Source organism: Pagrus major, chromosome 20 (assembly GCF_040436345.1).
Source record: "Pagrus major chromosome 20, Pma_NU_1.0".
Lineage (NCBI taxonomy): Eukaryota > Metazoa > Chordata > Actinopteri > Spariformes > Sparidae > Pagrus > Pagrus major.
The window spans coordinates 18,703,743-18,724,668 of NC_133234.1; the positions used below are offsets into that span (position 1 = coordinate 18,703,743).

Below are 20,926 nucleotides of genomic sequence, written 5' to 3' on the forward strand. Positions count from 1 at the left end.
GCATTGTCCCTGTGGCCAGTCATCCATTCCTAATATCCAGTCTTTTACCGCACTGGAGACGTGCTGCATGCTTTCAAAGGGCAGAGTGAGCCGTTGATGGATGCCCTCCATCACCCAAAATGAAGCTTTGAGGAAACCTTGTGACCCAGTGGTGACAAATGACTTTGAATATTATAGATTAGTTGCACCATGCAGATCTGGAGGACGCAAGCAGGAGAAAGACACCCCAGAGAGGCCATGTTAATCCCAAACTGTGTAAATAATGATGAGATGCATGAAATCATCAGATCATTTTATTAAGAGACCAGAGAGTACAAATACATGTGAACAAAAAAACACTCAATGAAACCATTACTAGAAAAACAACCATGCTTAAATCAATGCATAAACTAAAGACTATAATTAAAAGGGACAGTTCACCCCAGAATCAAAATACATATTTTTCCTTTTACCTGTAGAGCTGTTTATCCATCTAGATTGTTTTGGCTTGAGTTGCCGAGTTTTGGAGATATTGCACGTAAGAGATGTCGGCCTTCTTTCAAGTATAATGGAACTAGATGGCACTCAGCTTGTGGTGCTCAAAGCACCAAAGAAACACATCTGAAAAACTATACAGCAATGTCTCTCTCCAGAGATCACGACATGATTACTCATGATAATCCACAGATTGTGTTGTGTGCGGTTCCATGTAGGAACTATTTACCTATGTACCACCAACCGTATCATAGAAAGAAGTGTGCATCTACTCATGGACGAGTTGCTAGCTGACATTACAGCTCAGCCGAGGACACCATTAATGTTTACATCCCGCGCTGTAATGAGTAGATGCTCACGTCCTTCTGTGTGGCGATATGCTTGGCAGGTGTAGTTTGGTAAAAAGAAAACTCTAGTTATAGTTATATAGTTTCATTATATTCAAGAGAAGGTGACATCTCTACGGCTGATCTCTCCACAACTTGACAACTCACACCAAAACAATCTAGGTGGATAAATAACACTACATGAAAGAGGAAAAATATGTATGTATTTTTGATTTTGGGGTGAATTGTCCCTTTAACAATCACGCTTCATTAGTTGGCTTGATGCTGAAAGTGCTTGAAGTTTAAAAAAAAAAAATGAAAACAAATACTGATATTAAGGTAGAATGAAACTACAGTAAAACGGCATGCACCCTTCAGTTACCAGAATTACATTACATTAAATTACATTCGTAATTTCCCTTTAATCCCAGATCATCTCATATCGTCAATATTGTTTGTCAAGTGTTGTGGAGAAAACAGTTCCTGAGGACACGCCTTAAGTTTAAATATGCAAAGATAATAAATTCATCAAAACACTTAGAAATTCAAGCAATGATGATCAAGATCAGACAGCCCGGTCTCCAGGATAAAACTTTGGTATTTTACCTTTCTACAAACCACGGATATGTTAAAGGGGCTCTATGTAAACTTAGTAGCAATTTACATTTATTAATCACCATTTTATTGGCCATATGTGAGAAGATTGTAACGCGACATGAAAAATTAGATCTTCCCCGTTTTTCTTGGTCGCCTATACAACACTGTGGACGATTTGTTTAAGTTGTTTAAAGCTGCTAGACTGTGGATTTGTTTGTGAAGGACTCAGATCGGATTTTCTGTGACAGTCCAAAGGATTGCGACTTCATGCGAGTTACATTTTTGCGTTTCATAATAACATTTTTGACGCCAAAACATGATCTTTTCCAAACCCTAAACAAGTACTTTTTGTGCCTAAATCTAACCAGATCTTAAAACCGAACAGTGAAACGTAAAGAAATATACAATACCAACATTTATCCTGCCGATTAGGGTTGTCTGAAACTACCAGAGTCTAAAAAATGTGCGCCTATCAATGTAAACCAATGATCTGACCCTCAGGTAAAACAGACATTTGAAAAAAGTGAGGAGCTTGAGTACAGTGTAATGATGTTTCAGGTAGAGAGATGCCATGCAAAGAGATACCATCAACACAGAGAGCTCCTTCTATTGCATTAGCTAAAGGCACTGATATCTTGATGGAAGTAACTTCATTTCGGCCACTACCAGGCACAGTAAATACGATTGCTAGCTGTTAGCGCAGCTGTGTCAGCCTGGTAACTGATGGAAAGTGACTCAAGACGCAGTTATGAATGGTGCTGGTGGCCACGCCTGGGCGCTCTTGAATATGTTATCATCTCCTCTGTGCGGGTGGAGCATATTAATAAAGCACCTTACAGTTACACCATCTAAACAGACCGTATATCACCGCCCATTAAACCCGCAGAGGAAGTAACGTGCCCGGCCCCCTCGTCGTGCTGGAGGCCAGCAGCTTTTAAACCGCCACAATTAACACATTAAACACTTCAATGCTGAACTGATGTGACACAATCAGCTAGCGTAACGATTAATTAATGGCGAGTGTAAAGTGTGGGCCAGCCCTAGAAATTCAAAACAAGAGAAAGTTAATCAGGCTAATTGTCTGAAACCATCTTCATTAACATAATATTGCCACTGAGGAGCAGAGAATCAGGGAAATTGGCATCTGGGCCTTTTCTTTCTTTTCTTCTCCCTTTCTTTCATAATAAATGCTCGCTGGAAGACATTGAGAACTTGTGTCGATACAATATAACAAAATACAAACACTGCATAGTAAAAGGCACTCGGTAAAAATGTACTTAGGTTACGAGCTAAATTAAGAGTTTTCTTTCATCTGCATACTTGTGATTAAGATGCTTGTCGCGATGGCTTTCCCGTCACATGCTGAGTGTGATGCTGTGAATGGTGTTTGCTTGGATTTTGGCATCTGCTTCCTCTCCGCTGATCCTGAACATCACGGAGGTGTTGGAGGGGATGGTGGTGGTGGCGTTCAGGGATTTACCCAGCCAGCCCTGAGACCCACGCTTGTACATTTTAACGGTGACCTGCAGAGAGAAGTAAACAGGAAGTACACATAATTAAGGTTACAAAGTGAGAGTGTCCTTATGTGGCTCAAAACATGGTGCTGTTCTTGGATATTGTTGAGGTCACGACCCTGACCGAGACCTCCTGACCTCCGGCTGGAGATAAGCAGACATTCATGGCTTTCACTTTTGACCTCTACATGTACAAGCTGTTGCTCAGTCTGTGGGCTTGTAGACTGGAGAGTATAAACCTATTGATTCTGGCTCGATGGAGGAGGAAGCGGGTTTGATAATGAGTAAAATCAACATTTATGTCAAACTTAACTTTTCATCACATCTTGGTTACCATTGATTCTTGACATATTTCTATTTGTTGAAGCAGAGTCGAGGTTTCTGGCACAACTTCGCCTACTTCCAAGGTGCATGCAGTGGGGAAAAGTCTAAAGAAGACAAAACTTTATCAACATTTGTAGTAAAGAACAACCTTTTTGTTAGACCAACACGTTTTGTGGCTTCCTAAGGAGAAAGACAAATATTTCTATTTGTAGCCTGAACTTCACATTGAAATGTCGTCCTTGAGGAAACTAGGCGAAAACATCAATCTTTCAGATGTAAGTAAGACTGAGTATCGTTACTGATACCTTGACTTCGATACCAGTTCCTGAACAATACTTTTTCAATCCAAATTTTACGAAATCTGTTTTAACAAAAGATTACATTACACATACATGTGGTGAGCCCAGTCTATGGGTGTAACCTAGTTGTCCTGCATGCCTCGAAACAGCCCATCACCAGCACCAGCACAAGAAAGTAATTATACTTAAAATTTTTAGACATTTTTAGATACTCGGCAGTACCCTGTTTACTCTGGTCTCTATCTGTTCAACTGGCATTTTTGCAAGAAGAATGACTCAGACCATGAAAGATTTTCTGATTGTTTAATCAACTAACTCTTTCACAAATGCGTACTTGAGGGTCCATTCCAGTTCTCTGCATGGTAAAACGAATCAGTTGCAGGAAGCAATTAGTCATCCACTGAAATGCTCTTCAAAAAAATACAAAATAAATAAAAAAATAAAATACTGCCAATTTTTTCCAGAGAAATATTGTGGCACTCTTTCGGAGCAGTGATCCAAACGGCAGTCTGAAACAGAATAAATATTAAATTAACCTTGTTTTCACTGTGAGCTCTTTTAATTCCCCTCCACATCTTGAATGGAGTCATACCTCTCTTGATTTTATGTAGGTTGTAGGGCATAATACGCTTTAACACTACATCAAAACTGCCTGTTATGTTTGAGCTCGACAATGGAAGCCTTAACTAGATTTAGACATGCAGGTAATTGAACCACATCCATTTCAAAAAGAATGCCTGGCTGCATCTCTTGTTTGGCTGCATTTACAGGGGATAACAGAATATTACAGTGCCTTTTCACAGTTCCATTTTCTTTCACTTTAGCATTAGGCAATTTTTCAATTATTATTTTTTTTTCCCGTGTTCTTTCATCCCCGGCTCTCCATAATGTCTGGGCCTTTTAGTTAATGGTAGCGACAGTCAGAGCCCAGTATATCGGCCCTTGTCCATTTTGCAGGTCATTGTGGAAGCCCAATAGGCCTTTTATTACGCCGACATCAAAAGGCAGATAAGCATTAGAGGTGGGGAAAATACCCTGCACTAGATATGTTCCCTCTTTCCTTTGTCTGCTATTGAAAGTGATCATTTTAATAGTGAAGAGGTTGGTGAGCTTTGGGGCTGATGGGAAGTGCGACACCCCTGACAGCCTACGAAAATGAGCAAGTCGATAACACAACACGGGCGCGCAGCACACCCTCAACACCTGCACACTCTTGCCGCTAACCTAATTATCTGCAACAAAGGCCCCCGCGATTTCAGACACGCATCTTTCCACCATTTACTTACTTATTACTGTGCATTAAAACAGGGAGAAAGAGAGGGAAAAACGCAACAATTGTGTCTTATATTGCAGCCTTGGCCGAATGCCACATGGCTTGTATTACAATAGCATCAGACACTTCAGAACGAGTGAGTGTCTATTAATTTGGGATGCATGAAAAAGTAGCTTCATGACAGCTGGTGGCAGAGAGGCAAAATAAACCAACACAAAGACTTCAGAGAGGAATTATTCTAACAAATCACAGCCAAATGTAATTGTTGGTAATCAGCAATTAACTAATTTGATGGAACCAAAGTTGAGTATTTCCATCTTTGTGGAGCTGCAGAGGCACAGACACAATACTGGAGGACAGGAGTAGAAAAACTATTCACTTGCAGCACTAGAGGCTGTGAAACACACATACTGCCTGTGTGGGAAAGCTTCCAAAGAGCATTTACCTCCATCAAGGCTGCAAAATTGCACTCAATGTTATTCTAATGACAGAAAACGTACAGAAATCTGCATCTTAATCCAGATTAGGGGTGCTACTAGTGATTATTTTCATAATTGATTTAATATTCAGATTATTTTCATTCATTTTAACTACTTGGTTAGGTTTAGGACAAGATCATGGTCTGGATTCAAATAATAATTCAACGTTCACCTTTGATTTCCCACGGGACAGGAACAGTGTGGATCACAAAAATGAAAAAAGTTTTTAACGAGTCCTCATCGAAATATGCTTAGTAGTAGACAATCCTGCTGATTGATTGATGGTTTCTTTGAAGAATACCTAAATCGGTAACGTTATTGTATGTGGATAAATTGTGCAAAATTTGATTCATAGCCACTGAATATCATCCAAAAGGCACAATGCAATCAAATTTCTGCAGGATTATTTTGACTCGATATGAGCATATGACATCTATTTTGGTTGCAATTGTACCACATGCTCTGTATCTTATGGGTTACAGTTTGCAGAAATGTGTAAACTACAGTAACTTCTAGTCAGAACTGCAGTCTGGAAATCAGTTATTTGCTTCCAAAAATGAAACTTGTAGGAGGATTTGTGACTAACGCTTCAGGTTTGTTTTCTACACCATCTTCTTGCCTTCTATGCTTCAGAACCAAAAAAAAAATGCCATTAACAGAAAAACAGACTTGGAAACATTAAAATAAAACCGTCAACGTAAACCAACCAGAAAAGCTAAACACTGAATAATTTGAAATCAGAACCACCAAAAAAATGTATTAACTGCTACATTGCCCCATAGGAAGGAAGTACGCTGCCATCTTTGGCACAGACTCAAAGAGGGGAGTTCTGTGTGGTCTAGACAACCTGCCTGCCAGGTGTTGTTCAGCAGAGGTGATGTGTCAGGTACAGGAACTGTCACTGCATGTTACCTTCTGTTCTCAGCCACTTGAGGCAAGTGTCTGAGGCTTAAGACGATACTGTATCTGCATTACAGTAGCAGAACAAATTGTAAAGGAGCTGCTGACATTAAAAAAACAATGTCTATCAAAGTGCAATCTGCATCCTACACATGGGATGAAATGCAGGGTGAATGCAGATGAACAGCTTCATTAGCTACTAAAGATAACATATAACTTTTGACTGTTTATTGTCCACAAGTGTGCGAGAATCATTACTATTCAAGCACAGACAGGCCTGAATATGTGTGTGTAGGACAGGACCCTTGGGGCTAAGGTTGGGTGTCACACAAAGGGCTGAGAGCTCACCTAACGGTGTCTACCCCTGATCCGCCTCTCACTTTCCGTGTCGAGGGCAGTCCTGTGAATGACATCAGTCCTCACATTTCAACGAGACAAACTCCGTCTTCTTATTTACCGTCTGCTAATAGTCATAAATCCTTCCTCTGGTTCACTGTTCACCTTTTAACCTCTTTAACTCAAGACGACAGCTCACTCTCCAAATAGCTGATGGCGGTCTCGCTGGTTTCCTGAACTTCTACCTGTTGGGATGTTCGTGGCACAGATTCTCAGCCAATTTGGTTAAGCTACCGTTCAGAAATCTAAAATTGCTGATAAAACTATTACATTTTGCATTCTGATTGTAGATCATCTCATTGTTTCAGTCTAAAAGTGATTATTAAAGTTCTGACAGCTCTGACAAACGTGACTAATGTGAGGAACTGTGTAATTGGGTAGGGACGTGTCACCACCTGCGTGTATTGCCATTCACAAAGTTCAGATTCTTCCCCCCGATAAAGTCAAAGAATCCCAGTGGGGTATCAGTCAGCGGGGGTTGTTACCTGGAGCCATGGGTGCAGTGTTTCAGGTGAACTCTGAGTGAGCGTAACGCCACACCAGCTTCAGACGACGGGCTCTTTGTTCCGCGCCGTGTCTCACCAGACACAGATGAGGAGGAACACTGAGTAACACACCTCTGGCGCACCAAACGTCTTTGTCGACGAGCCAAACACGATGGAATCGGACCAAAAGTGGTTCGCTGTCATCTCGGCTGGATTTAACGCGGCAATTAGGAAAACGCTGTGTGGTTTGGCTCACCGGGTGAATAAATTAACGACCTGTTGAGTCTGGGTGTGAATCACTTGATTATCAACGATTCAATGATGATAGATCAGTTGGTCATAGATTCTCGCTGATGCAATTCAACACAGATTATAGCTTTTCTTTTTCAATTCCATAGGATTAGTAGAGCGACTAATTTTTCTTTTAAGAAAATATTGTCAAAATTCTCCGATTCCAGCTTCTTAAATATGAATATTTTCTGGTTTCTTTACTCCTCTGTGACAGTAAACTGAATATCTTTCGGTTGTGGACAAAACAAGACATTTGAGAATGTCATCTTTGGGTTTGGGAAACACTGATTTACATTTTTCCCCATTTTGAATCAAGAAAATAATCAACAGATTAATGCACAGATGTTGTTTTATGATCAAATAATCTGTAATCTGTGGATTCTTTTTTGTTATTAAACTGATTGATGGTTGAGTGAAATGTATGATGTTAATGTAAAAACCATGATGTATTAACTGTATATATATACACAACTGTAAAAGACTATGGGCTGATAAACTGCATCTTCTGCCTGCTTAGATAGAAAAAATGATGGTCGCACTTAATGATTACTTTCATTATTTATTAAGTGATCAATTGTTTAGCCAAGAAAATGTTACAAAATAGTGAAAAACGCACACACAACTTTCCAGAGCCCATGGTGATATTCTTAAAATTGCTTGTTTTGACTGACCAAGAGCTCAAAACCAACAGGTTTTTAATTTTACAGTGATAGAAGACAAAGAAAAAGAGGAAATCCTCATGTTTGACAATGTGGAACCAGTAAACTTTTAACGTTTTTCCTTGATTAAAGACTTCACTCATTAATCAAAATTGTTTTCGAATCATTTTCTGTCAATCAACGAGTCCCTAGAATGGCATCAGTCCAGTAGCAACATTATTAAACATCATAATTCAGCTGCTACGTGCTCCAAATGTGAACCATCCATTAAGATGCCTAAACTCTGGTTTGGTGACATCACGGTCTGCGTCCATAACTACATTTATCTAAAGTCTTGCATGAAAAGACAACTGGTCAAGTTCAGAATAGCTGCATCTCTGCCTCGGCTAACAGGAAGCCATTAGACTCTCGGCAATAACCATTTACATCCATTCACCCAGCTCTGACTTTATTTCCATCCACATAAGTGCATTTTCTGCGAGAGGCTCGAATATGAACCCCCCTCCTTTTTCTCCTCAATGGGTCTGGTCGTCTGGCTGACTTGAGAGGGCACAATCTATGACTGATTTAATTTGCTCTTTACAAACATCTCTAACAGCATTACCCCCCAGAGCATACACTGACCGCCCCCATCTGACTCCATTAACTCCCAAATCAGGTTTAAAGACCATATTGATGCCGTCTGTTATTAAGGGTGATTATCAAAACAACAGACAATGGGCCAAAGTGTCTGTTAACTAGTTTATCCATAATTTCACGTAACTGTAACAGATGGCAGGGCTGTCAATTATATGCTGGATCTGCTGCACACAGTGGCCCCACACACTGTCTGGATATGCAGCATATTAGGCTTCACATTAAAAGAACGATAGTCTGCTCACAGGTGGTCAGAGGAAATGGACCGAGAGCACACAAAATAAACTCTGATAATAATGTCAAACACAGACATGCATCACATTGAGAAAACAGTGAGAACTTGCAAATGACCAGCTGTTTTTTAAGCAGTTCGCCGAGGGTTTTTGCTGTATAATAATTAAAAAGAGAAAGTCACAGATTAAAAATTCTAATGTTGCCATTCAGTCCTCTTCACCACCTTTATTCTCCTCAATTAACGAGAATGGCTTTTGAAACTGTAATTAAGTGTCTCCGCTCCACTCGGCCTCTTCATTATTCATGAGTCCCTATTGATCATATCTTACTACCTTTATACTGCGGGGGTTACTGTAATATCCTGAATCCCCAAAACAAATAGCTGAGCTCACCGAGATAAAAATAACATCTTGGCCATTGACCAAAGAAAAGTTCCTGTTTGATACTAAATCCAGCATTTGATACCAAACTGGATGATGTCAGAGAATCACTGATAGGAAAGATCATGTATGAAGTCTGAATATGTCATTGCAAAAGTCTGGGTATGATTCAATATTATCATTTATTGAGTTTCAGTGGAGCCGCAACAATGTGATGATATCATTATTCCTGCAACTGATGATTATTTCATTACTGATTAATCTGACCATTATGTTCTTAATTAATCAAGTTCTTGATAAAATGTCAGAAGAATGAAGAATGAAAAATGCTGATGGCAGTTTAAGTGATCAAAAACTCAGACATTTATTTTACTGTAATACGTGACAAAGAAGAGGAACTATCTTCATTTCTTCGTAATAACCATCGATTAGAAATGGTTGATTTAGAGTTAATTAAACTCTACTTAATAGTTATCTCACTGTAAAGAAACAATAAAATGCTTTATAAACCATGTATCAAGCAACTGTTTATTGTAAAACTGCAACTGATGTTTATAATACTTCATAAATGTTAAATAAGGGTTAGGGTTGCACTTTTTTTATTAAATACTGTATAGTTCATCTATCAACATTATCTGGATGGCCATTATAAAGTTGCAACTGATGTTTGTAAACCTTTACAATTGCTTAATAAATGGTTTATAAAGCATCTTATGCGTGTTCACAGTGAAATATCTCTTAACTAACTTTTAAATATTTATAAATTTAGCATTAATTAATGATGTTTATTATGAAGATTAACAAACAAAGCATCTAATCCTCATGTTTGACAAGTTGGAGCCAGAGGCTGCTTTTTGCTTGAAAAATGATGAAAAAATGATTCCTGATACATCTGCTGGCTGATATTATCGGCCGATGTTGGCCTATTACAGATATATCAGTATTTGGTGTACATGTTGCCCAATATGCGCCGATGTGAAACGATCTTTTGAAGGATAATAATGCAGAAAAAGATCCTTGGGATTATGTATAATTATTAAATTCCCGTGAATATCGGCCGCTATAATGATATCTGAATTTTTTTCTCATCAGTATCGGCTCCAAAAATCGAGTTGTTGATTCAATTCCTGTCAATCGACTTATGTTTCGATCGTTTCAGCTAAACATATATTGTTAATGTTAAGCAAAATTCTGTAATTAAAATTGACAAGAAGCAATAAAAACTGATAAAATTACATTTTAAAGGTTATTTTGCACATTCGTGTGATGTGAAGCTTCACAGCTAAACTTAATTTATATCAAATTCATTATTTTACATGTGATTTTTTTCCATATAATTGTGATATTTTGATATACAGTGCACTAACATAAACATATTCTTATTAAATATCATGATATAAGCTATTTTTTGTCTGTTGATATAATGCAGGCAGTATACAATATAACAGCATGAACACACGAAGGCTGTCACGATAATCAGATTTTCAATACGTGGTTATTGTGGCCAAACAAACTCGCAATAATGATATTATTGTAAAACTTGAAATTTGAAAAGAGTGCTATCAAATTCATCTTCAGCTTTGTTTAATGTGTGTTTTGTCTCTTCGTTTTGGCAAAGTGTAGGTAGTCTGAGAGAGTCTGTAACCCTAACTTACATTTCACATAATGAATAGTTAAAAGGTAACAACTACTAAACAAAAGATCCACAAGACCTAACATCTGTGCTGCATTATTAACACCATATTATCAGTACATTGCGACATCCTTGAAACATACAATATTTATGCTCAGTATCTCAGTTAGTATTACCTACTGTGTGTCTTGCACAACTGCAGCTCATCCCACCTTCAAATAAATTATTTCCTAATGAATATTAATGGCTTGGAGTTTTATTTTAAACATGTATTCAAATTTACTGAAACTCAATCTCCACCTGTGTTAAGTAGGACTGTGTAAAACATGAACTCTACCGGTTGATGTTTAACTAAATTAACAAAAGAGCGCCTGAAGAGCCCTTTAAAATGACTGGTACTGCATGCTGGGTGATGAATTTGGAGGAAACACATTGAGTCATCTTCAAACTGACAGATGCAGAATCTCTCCACGGGACTCTTCACAGTGGCTTAGTGCTCGAGTGAAAAAATAGATTTTTACCAAGTTTAATCACACGCTATTACAAGGCAGCTTTTATCATTGCCTTCCACTGTATAAGTGCTGGTGTCTTCACTAGTTCATTACAGACACTTGTGATTCTGCAGCACTCTTCTCATGTGTAATTGCATGGTTAGCTTTCCTCTGTAGCTTCCTACACACACTCGGGTGCAAATTATTTCCAATTCCAGTTTCCTTTCGAGAGCGATGCTGCAATTACAGAAATCTGAACATCCTGGTAATTTTCCCCACAATTTTCATTTTTTGTTGAAAACGCTGTGCAGCTAATAGATCTTTCTTTCTGGGAAATTCTTCAGGAAACTTTTGTACAGAAATCATTCTTCCAACAAGTTTAGTTGGGTACTTTCCATGAAACAACTTTGTTAAGTAACCTTTTCTTGGTTTGTGTCTGGTAACTGAAAGTACACACTTCTGTTGATTTATGAGGGCAAAAAAACTTCTATTCACAAGCCATGGACTACCCCTAGGGCTGTGATTATTTTCACTATCGATTAATCTGCCACTTACTTTTTAATGATTAAAGCCATCCGAAAACGTCAGTATTTGACGAATTTGGAATGAGACTGAAAAAACAAAACATCTTACCAATTGGAGCTTCAATCTATTGATCATTTAGTCTATAAAATGTCCAAAAATAGTGAAAAGTTCAATTTCCCAGAGCCTAAAGTGACATCTTCAAATTACCTCTTAGAGAGTCTTGGTCAAAGAAAAGCAGCAAATCCTCACATTTAAAAAGCTCAAACTAATACATGTTTGAAATTTTTGTGATCTATTAAACGAGTGAATGTTGCAGCTCCTGATCATCACGGTTTCTTTGCAGAATACCCAAACCCTCTCAGAGAATATTACGTTTTCTTGCACGGATGAATTGTACAAAATCTAATTCATAGCCATTTAAACCGATCCTACTTCTGTAGCATTATCCTAAAATCAGCATGCAATCAAATTTTCGCAGGATTACTTTGACTTCTTCTGAGCATAAGATTTAATTTGGTTGCAATTAATCAAAATTTTTTGTTCTACATGAACAGCAAATTAAATGTTACACAGCATAAGATTCTACTCTATTATAGATGATTGATAATTAATAGTGTTGGCTACTGTTAATATTTTCTTTAAATGGCTGAATCCTTTTTGTCTCCACATAAAAAGAGACCAAAAAGCCACAGCGGCTGCCAATATCATCTATTTAGACAGCAGAGTTTGCAGGCTTTGTAAATGGCCAGCTCCTGGCCTTTTGTGTGCCTCCATTCATTATCACCACAAAGCGCTTGATGTCTCCCCTCTCCGTCTTTTCTGTGCTAAGCACCAGGCGCACCAGCCTGTCCATTACGGGCCTGTGACGCGTGCAGCCTGGGAGATGGCCAAACAGAGAGGAATGTCAGCGTGGAGTTGAATTAACAAGCTGCATCTGTGCGGAATCCTGTCAGAGAGACGAAGATGTAACTCCGGTAACCGAGGTCCGATTATTTGTCAGCCGGGGATGTTGTCGGTGAATTAGCGGCTTCTTGCCTTGGTGGCTTTGCTTGTATTAATCAGCTGACAGGCTGGTGTAGTCAAGTTACGGTCGGAGGAACTCAATTGTTCTTTCTCAGCTATGCAATTAGCAGACACTCTATATGCTGAATGTGAGTAAGGAGACTCCATTTCTGCTCCTCCTGAATAATCCTCATTATATAAACTGGTACAAAGACCTCGTGAAACAGTCACATTTCAGAATAGGAGACGACATAAAGATGAACAACATAAGTAACCTGCACTTGAAATCATGACATGAATAGATCTTTGGCTCTTTCTCCCTCTCCCCAATACACGCACACACACACATACACACACTCACATGCACACACACACTGTAATTACCTCTCAATCCATACAAATTGAATGAAGCCAGAACCGTGGTCTAAGAATATAGACCATAATTAATAAATTACAGCCACTCCACTCAATCATTCTCCACTTTGGGGACATGCAGACATCCCATTCTGCGGAGAGTAATTGAACGAGCCCACAGAAAACACACCTAGTGCCTCCGCGGTGGCTTTTGTGGATGCATCTGGTGCCACCTCTCACAACCAAACAGATGCCTGGAAGAGCGAGGCCGCGGCTCATATCGCACATCTTCTGCCCTCTGTGTGTTTACAAGTAACAAATCAAACGCATGCATCATTTCTGGGCTCTGAAAATACGCCTGGGGGAGCTATCAAGTTTCTGTGCCACCCCCCGAGCTTCCCCTCGCAGCTGCTGCACACGAGCAAAGATCTTTTTTTTTTTTGTTTTTTAAGACAGACATGGAGTCCAAAAGAGCAAAATCTTAAAATTCTCCATCACAAAATCTTTCTTTCTTGGCGTTTCTTTGCACCTCAACACTTGGAATCTGATATTGGAAAACATATAAAAGCTATTTCTAAAAATCAAACCCCTGAAAATGGTCAGAAAGGTTCGCAAACCAAACTGTTAAACACTTAAAGTGTTTTGGAGGAGGTTCGCCTCACCCTGCCTCCATTTACAAATATTTCTTTGAAAATAATATATTTTGTTGTCGCCGTGTGTGTCCCCTCGGGCCAGAAAAGGGCCCGCTGGAGACTGTCTAATGATTGTTGGGTCATGTATCAAATACACAGCAGCTGGAGGCGAGAGGAGAGAGCACATACAGTCTGGATGTTGGGGTGGGGGGTGGGTGAAGTAAAGCCTGAGTGGAGACTGTAAGGAAAGCCCAGAGTGTTTGGGTGTGAAACCTGTAATGGATGCTGACCGGGGGTCGTATACTCGCTGGACCTTAAGAGCTCTGACCTTTGTCTGTCTAACATTTACATTTACAAATTTAGGTTGAAATGTCAACAAAAACAACTTCATTGGGTGTAAATAATAGATTTCCTTCCGTGCCACCTAAAGAGAAGACATTTAACTAATTAGCCGAATCCATTCATTACATTGGAATAAAATAAACACTTATAATCTAAAACATCGACCAATTTGAAAACGTGAATAAGCTCAAATGAGGCTTTTTAGACTGTGCAATTGCCCTGTTTAATCGAGTGAGCTAACGAGCACCTCACAGCCAGACAGAATTACTTACCTCAATGAAAAAATGAGGAGTTAAGGCAGTAATTAACACTTGGGGTGTTCATGGAAATGATCTGGAAGAGCACATAAGAGTGCCGGTAGCCTAACAGGTTTTAAAAAATAAGCTCTGTGGTGGTTTTTCTACATTGTGAAATAAAGATTATTTGGGGGAAAAGGACAATAAAAGTATAATTATTGAATTCCTAAATAAATACAATCTGTAATTAGTTTTCCTTAGCTTAATAATTTCAAATGGGCTCTTTTTTGTGGTGACAAACACTAAAACATGGCATTTTCTTCAACTGAATGCCAAAATTGTACTGTAATCGCTTGATCTAATGGTTGTACAGTAATATCCTGACATTTATTCATTAAAAAATTGCCCCTAATTGTTTTGGAATAGCTGTAAAATTGCTGTCATGCTCTGCAGTCAGTCTAAACCAAACCTGTGTTTTTCCAGTTCCCAGAACAAGAGGGGAACGACTGTAAACTAAGTGATACAGTTATAAAGTACTACTGCCACCTGCTGGTCTTCTGGTTTATTCACCCCCTCATTTACAGACAGAACCCCTCATCCTGGTGGCTCATCAGAGCCGGTGGCCAGTGCAGTGGACTGACCTGAGGAGCGTGACCCAGCAGGGCCCACAGCGAATCGGTTGACAGGGTCTTGACTCTGGAGAACTCGAGCGTGTCCGTCTCCTGTCGGTTCAGAGCGATGTACTGGCAGCCGTGGTAGTCTCCTTTCAGCTGCTCGCCACAGTGCAGTCGCAGCAGATCCCACGTTCCCACCCTCCTCAGGACCTCCCGCACTGACTCCATCTGCTTGTAGGACAGATGACCTGCAGGACAAAAAAACTTCCTGTCAGAAGCATGCTCAATTTAATCATATTATATGGAGGGATTCATTTTAAGTCCTGTTGTTGAGTGCTAAAAGTGAAAAAACCTTCAAGTTCCATAAGATTATCATTTTTTGAGTATTTGGGGGCATTTACAGCTTGAGTCTCTTTACTAAGAGTTAACTCTGCCATTTCTGCAATTTCAGACTTTGATAAAATACCTTAAAAATAATGATATTTGATACCACAGGGAACAATTGACACAACACTGAGGACATAAAAATTTTGATTTTTATCAAAAGATAAATATAAGAAGGTTTGTATACTGTACTAAAACCCTCAAACGCTGATGTATATATGTAAAGGTCCCACTCACCGGAGAGCCAGGAGGGAGTCAGGGCATCTGATATCCAGGCCACGTAGCCCTCCCTGAAAGATCGGAGGAAGGCGTCTATCTGGCTGTGGGAGACCAGCTCCCTCCTCTTCCTCAGCTCCTCGTCCAGCTCGCAGTCTGGAGAGAGGAAGACGACCCTGGGGAAGAAGAGGCTTTGGCGCACGGACACTCCGCTCCTCTTCAAGTGGCCACATAAGTTAGCTGTCTTGGTCTGGAGGAGAAGAATGAAGGGATGCAGCCAAATAGTTGTTTTTTTTTATTATTGAGTCATCTCACAGTTAGATGTGAGGATACAGTTAAAATGGACAGTGCTGGGTACCAATCTCTACTACAGCTGGTGTTGAATGTCTGCTTAGATTTGATGTTGTTGTTTGATTTTCAGAATGATTGTTCATTAATGTCCTTTTGATTGACAAATCGTTAACTGATTAATTGATTCAGCATTAGTCAAATCGAGCCTGAGAGTTTATTTACTCCGAAAAGAGAGATTTCACACAGGATGCCTGAGTATCCAGTGTTTCAGTGAACAAAAGGAGCCATTTTAAGAAATTATACAACTCTTAATTGGCACAGTCGGTCGAGCTGTGTCTTCTTTGTGTAGTTTAATGAAGTTAATACGTCCAATTCAAGCAGAACTATCCAAATAATGCAGTGTGTGTTTACCATCTCTTCTGTCAAGCTCCCAGTCCAACGTCTATAGAGATGGAAATGAATGACTCGGAACAGACCCAGGCACATAAGGTGACAGCTGTGTTTAGGCACCTGCCTGCTTTCGCCCCCCCCTCCCCATGTGAGCATAATTATGGCCTTTCAAATGAAGAGCCAGCACTTGGGAAGTTTAGGAAGCCTCGCTGTAGTGTTTGAAATTTCCATTTAAATTGTTTTGGTGACTCAGAATCTCTTAACCCGCCTGCAGTTTTGGATGAAAACAATGTGCCGGACAATTGATTAGACCTTGGACACGAGTGTGCCAGACAGTTTGACATTTGGGTTTTCATGATGGCATTTCAACATTGCAGCTAAATGTGTCTTTTTTTTACCGTGATAGCTTTGAGGGGATCTTCAGTCTGCTCAATGCAGGTGTTGGTAAAGTTTTGGTCCTCTTCTTTCACTTGCACATGCCAGTTTTGGTTGTGAGCGGACACTGTGCCTCTCCAGGGTTTTACGTCCATGCAGAAGATCCCCTGGCCTGAGTACAAAGAGAGAAACATCAAAGTGATTACAGATTTACAGACTCAGAACAGTTGATATACAGTAGTAGTACAGTGGATATAATGTAATCTTCCAGACATTTTCTAGAGATTCATTTGAGAACTTATTTATAGATTAAATATCTGGATGGGAATTAACCTCAACAACTCACATTTAGTGACATTCTACAACAATATCTCAATATATAAGGATAGATAGAAAACCACAGGTGTAAATAATACAATTAAAGGGAAACTCCACTAATTTTACACATCAAAGTGTGTTTAAAGGTCTCGGGGAGTAAAACTGCATGTGTGAAAGAAGTTGTATAAAGCCTTTTGTGGCTCCAGAAGAAGCTGAATGTAATCCAATAAATTGCCTCCAGTGATGTCACTGGCTAAGTTGCATTGTGGGTAATGTAGGCACCAGGAAGAAGACTGCGCTAAATTAAAAAGGCGATGAACCAACCTGTGAGGATAACGACGTTGATGTCATCTTTGAAGGTCTCACGCTGGTCAGGGATACGCAGATTGCAGTAGACATCGTCCTTTCTCAGCCCCGTGAGTTTCCTACAATGAAAGTATGTATAATAATATATTAGGTCAGATTTTCTACAACAGAACACTTAACTAAAAGTTAAATCTGCATTCATTTACAACCCTGATTTTAAAAAGGTTGTGTCGCTGCGTAAAACATAAATAAAACAGAATAATTGATAATTTACTCATTCTTTTTGACAACAGTTCAAAGACAATGTATTTAATGTGTTACCTCATCAAATTCATTCATTTTCGTGGAGCAAGGAGGAGGCGAGGTTCACCACTTTGTTGAACACATGACTGTATGAAAGACTATCATGACTACATGGTCATGGAACACAGCCCCTTTGCAAATGTCTACATTCTGTTATTATCTACGTTTTACACAGTGTCTCTTCTTTGTAATTGGGGTTGTATTTTATTTTGTCCGCTTAGGGGCAGTGGATCAAGTTGCAAACACAGCATCGACATCTAGAGTAGTGTAGAGATGACTTATTTTTGTAGGCTAACCAGGAAGTTAGCATTGCCCTGGTTCCCTAGTCTCCACCAACCCCTGAGGGAAATATCTGGCCCCTAGCTGCTAAAACTGCCAAATGATCCACTGCGTTGCTAACTTTGTCTGGCTGATGTTTGGTGCTGGGCAGGCAGCAAACAGCAGGTTTATTACAGCTTTTTGATGAGAAAATGAAAAATTGCTGCCTTTCAATCAAAACAAGGAGCTGAAAGACGCCAAAACTCTCCATCTAGAGCTGTGAGGAACTGCAGAGTTTTGCAAGGATGCTCTGTGGGTTCATTATAAAAACACTGACAAATGTGGTTTTAACTTTACACAAAACTTACCTGACATGTTGTACAAACTCAGGGAGTGTTGGTGTCTGAGGTGTGCTCTGGCCTGGAGCACTTTCTGAGGTTTTGGAGCTGAGATGAAACTGGGTGAGAAGGCTTCCAAGCTGAGGCATTCTAGTTTTAATCTGAAAAGTAAAAAAAATTAAATAAAAATAAACCGATTAACGACTAAGGCCCTTTGGTTAAGAGACAACATACACAGTAAAAATAATGAATGGATGTCATTTGTCTAGAAACTAGAAACTAACTTCCCAATGTTTGTTTTTCCTCAGTTGCTATCAAAATGATGCCAAAGAAAGTGTTTCAAATATATGAAGCATGTTGTTTTTCTCCATTTAAAAACACTCATTGCATTTCTTCAGTGTAGTTGCTAAGCTCTCAAGGCATCCAGACAGCGTGTTCACTGCTACACTCAGGCTTTACAGGTTTGTTGACGCCACTTGAACGCTTGATCCTGAACTTGAGGCGCCTGTGAAGAGAACAAAGAGCAAAGACAACGCTGCAGCCGAACCAGCAGCACCAGAACAGGACAAAACAATACATACTGTGGAGGTCTGACGCTGTTCAAAGAGCCCTTCAGGAGGAGAAATGAGGGGGATTCAGCAGCGTGACATTTTCCCCGCGTTAATGTCAGTCTGCACGTCTCTTCAAATGCTGAGCAATGAAACTCTATCCAGGAACACTGTTTCACAATCTCCCCCCTCCTCCTCCTCCTCCTCCTCCTCCCCCCTCCAGCAGCTCCTCCAATGTTCCTGGAAGAAGTAAACAACAGACCACGTGCACCTCCCGCAGCATCATGTTTCACCCACGGGAGACGTGACGTCGCCACACGTCACATGGTCCTGCAGTGTTTGTTTTTCATGATGCGTTCAGGGAACTATTCCTGTTATTTCCACGTGATGCTGCTTTGGACTGAGAGGCTGTCTGACAGCCGGTGTAGTACAAAGTAGTAGAAGTACATAGACAGTGATGGGATGTAACGTATATTTATTCAAGTACTGTTGGCCTACTTAAGTACAATTTTAAAGTACTTGTACTTTACTTTACTATTTCTATTTTTTTTTGCTACTTTCACTACTTTTGTATTTTATACATTTTTGTGGCAAATATAGCTACTTTTCTCTATATGTGTGTGTGTGTGTGTGTGTGTGTGTGTGTGTGTAATTCACTTTTACTTGTACTTTTGATACTTAAGTGCATTTATTGCCAAAAAATTACTTTTCATACCTACATTTGATATACTAGACTATCACTCAAGTACTTTTACATTACCAAAGTAATATTTGACTAACTTATTGACTCTCACACTGAAACACATATCTGCAGTATAATTTACTCAAGTATCAAAAATACTCGGTGGAGTTTAGTCCTGCTGTCTGTTGAAAACCTTGTATCTCCAGCTGAGGAAAGAAGCTTTTGGTCATATAACATGATCTTCATCAGCATTTCAGTTGCCACTGAACATCTACAAGTGTTGATGAAGATCATGTGATGTGATCAAAAGCTACAAAACAGCTACAACAACTGTCCATGGTCAAGAATATTTCATTTGTTCATGTGTTCGTGCATTTTTAAGTATTTTAGAATGGCAGGAAATGAGTTTTCATGTTTTGTTCATGATTTTTTTCAGACCGCCCGGTTGTTGCAGACTCCATGACTATAGTGCTGTGTTAAGCATTAGTCTGAAAAGTGACTTAGGAACTACAGCTGTCCGAATAATGGAATCAAAACTACAAAGCTACATACATGAAGAGAAAATCTCCCAAAATGTCAACATATTCTCTCAAGTAAATGTAGGATATATCAGCAAGCAAGTGGAATTCATTGTGATCCAACACATTTTAGCAAGAATTAGCTACTCTGTTCAGATTCAGAGATAATGGAGACGGTCCCTTTTGGATTTCTGATGCAAATCGTCGTTGAACTTAAAATATTTCACAAAATCTTTTAAAAATACTGCAGTCTTTAATAATGGACTACTATATTGGACTACTATATTCTTGGTCCTGTGTCAAGACCTACATACTGTATCTGATCAATATGTCCCTACACAAACAACCAGGACTGAAAACTAGATAACTGATGGTATTAATATTTTTTAGTTTGGCCTTAAAAGACAAATATGGAATAATTCAGAGAGCTATATAGTTGGCACAGCATTGAGTTATAGTTATATATATACAACATCTGATTTAATTCATCATTGCAAGATGAATTAAGGCATATAATTATGATTAATATTATTATTCATAATTAGAGGTGAACCCTGAATAAAAGAGAGCAAACTAATCACCAGAATGTAGAGAGGTTTATCCAACAGTTGGCTGAAAATAATACAATTTTACATTTCACAGCCTATGGAAGGGCACTGATTTAATATATATTGTGTTTTTCCCCCCCTGAACTTGTAGATAGTCTTCTAAGAATTCAACAGGATTCTCACATCCTGCATGAGCCTACAGAGAGGATATTACAAAAGTGATGAAGAATATTTAATTCAGCAGTAAATACACAGTGAATATCTCAATGTGGTGATAAACAATATCCGGATAGCCCAAAATACTGTGAAAGAACTTAATATCAAGAACAGATAGCCAAATCAGCTCATATGGGCT

The 20,926-nt window shown here is 39.2% G+C and overlaps 1 protein-coding gene across 2 annotated transcripts; it reads right to left on the minus strand.

The window, feature by feature from the left end:
* Positions 1-279: 279 nt before the first annotated feature.
* On the minus strand, positions 280-18,974 carry LOC141015728 (uncharacterized). 2 transcript variants are annotated; one of them, XM_073489896.1, is made up of 7 exons: positions 18,857-18,974; positions 18,306-18,436; positions 17,395-17,495; positions 16,776-16,924; positions 15,718-15,946; positions 15,124-15,344; positions 280-2,920 (listed from the first exon to the last, which is right to left on the minus strand). In XM_073489896.1, exons 2-7 carry the CDS (start codon positions 18,422-18,424, stop codon positions 2,753-2,755), a joined length of 987 nt encoding a protein of 328 aa, XP_073345997.1. In that variant the 5' UTR covers positions 18,425-18,436; positions 18,857-18,974; the 3' UTR covers positions 280-2,752. The 2 variants fall into 2 exon arrangements, with proteins under 2 accessions (XP_073345997.1, XP_073345998.1); XM_073489897.1 differs by lacking the exon at positions 280-2,920 and adding an exon at positions 3,920-4,043 and having other exon boundaries at positions 18,857-18,945.
* Between the last annotated feature and the right edge of the window lie 1,952 nt (positions 18,975-20,926).

Excerpts from the sequence above, each read along its gene's own strand:
- LOC141015728 (XM_073489896.1), bottom strand. The coding sequence starts at position 18,424 with ATGCCTCAGCTTGGAAGCCTTCTCACCCAGTTTCATCTCAGCTCCAAA. Across the intron at positions 17,496-18,305 it reads GAGTTTGTACAACATGTCAG|GAAACTCACGGGGCTGAGAA; the intron begins GTAAGTTTTGTG and ends CTTTCATTGTAG. Across the intron at positions 2,921-15,123 it reads TGCTGGGTCACGCTCCTCAG|GTCACCGTTAAAATGTACAA; the intron begins GTCAGTCCACTG and ends TTCTCTCTGCAG.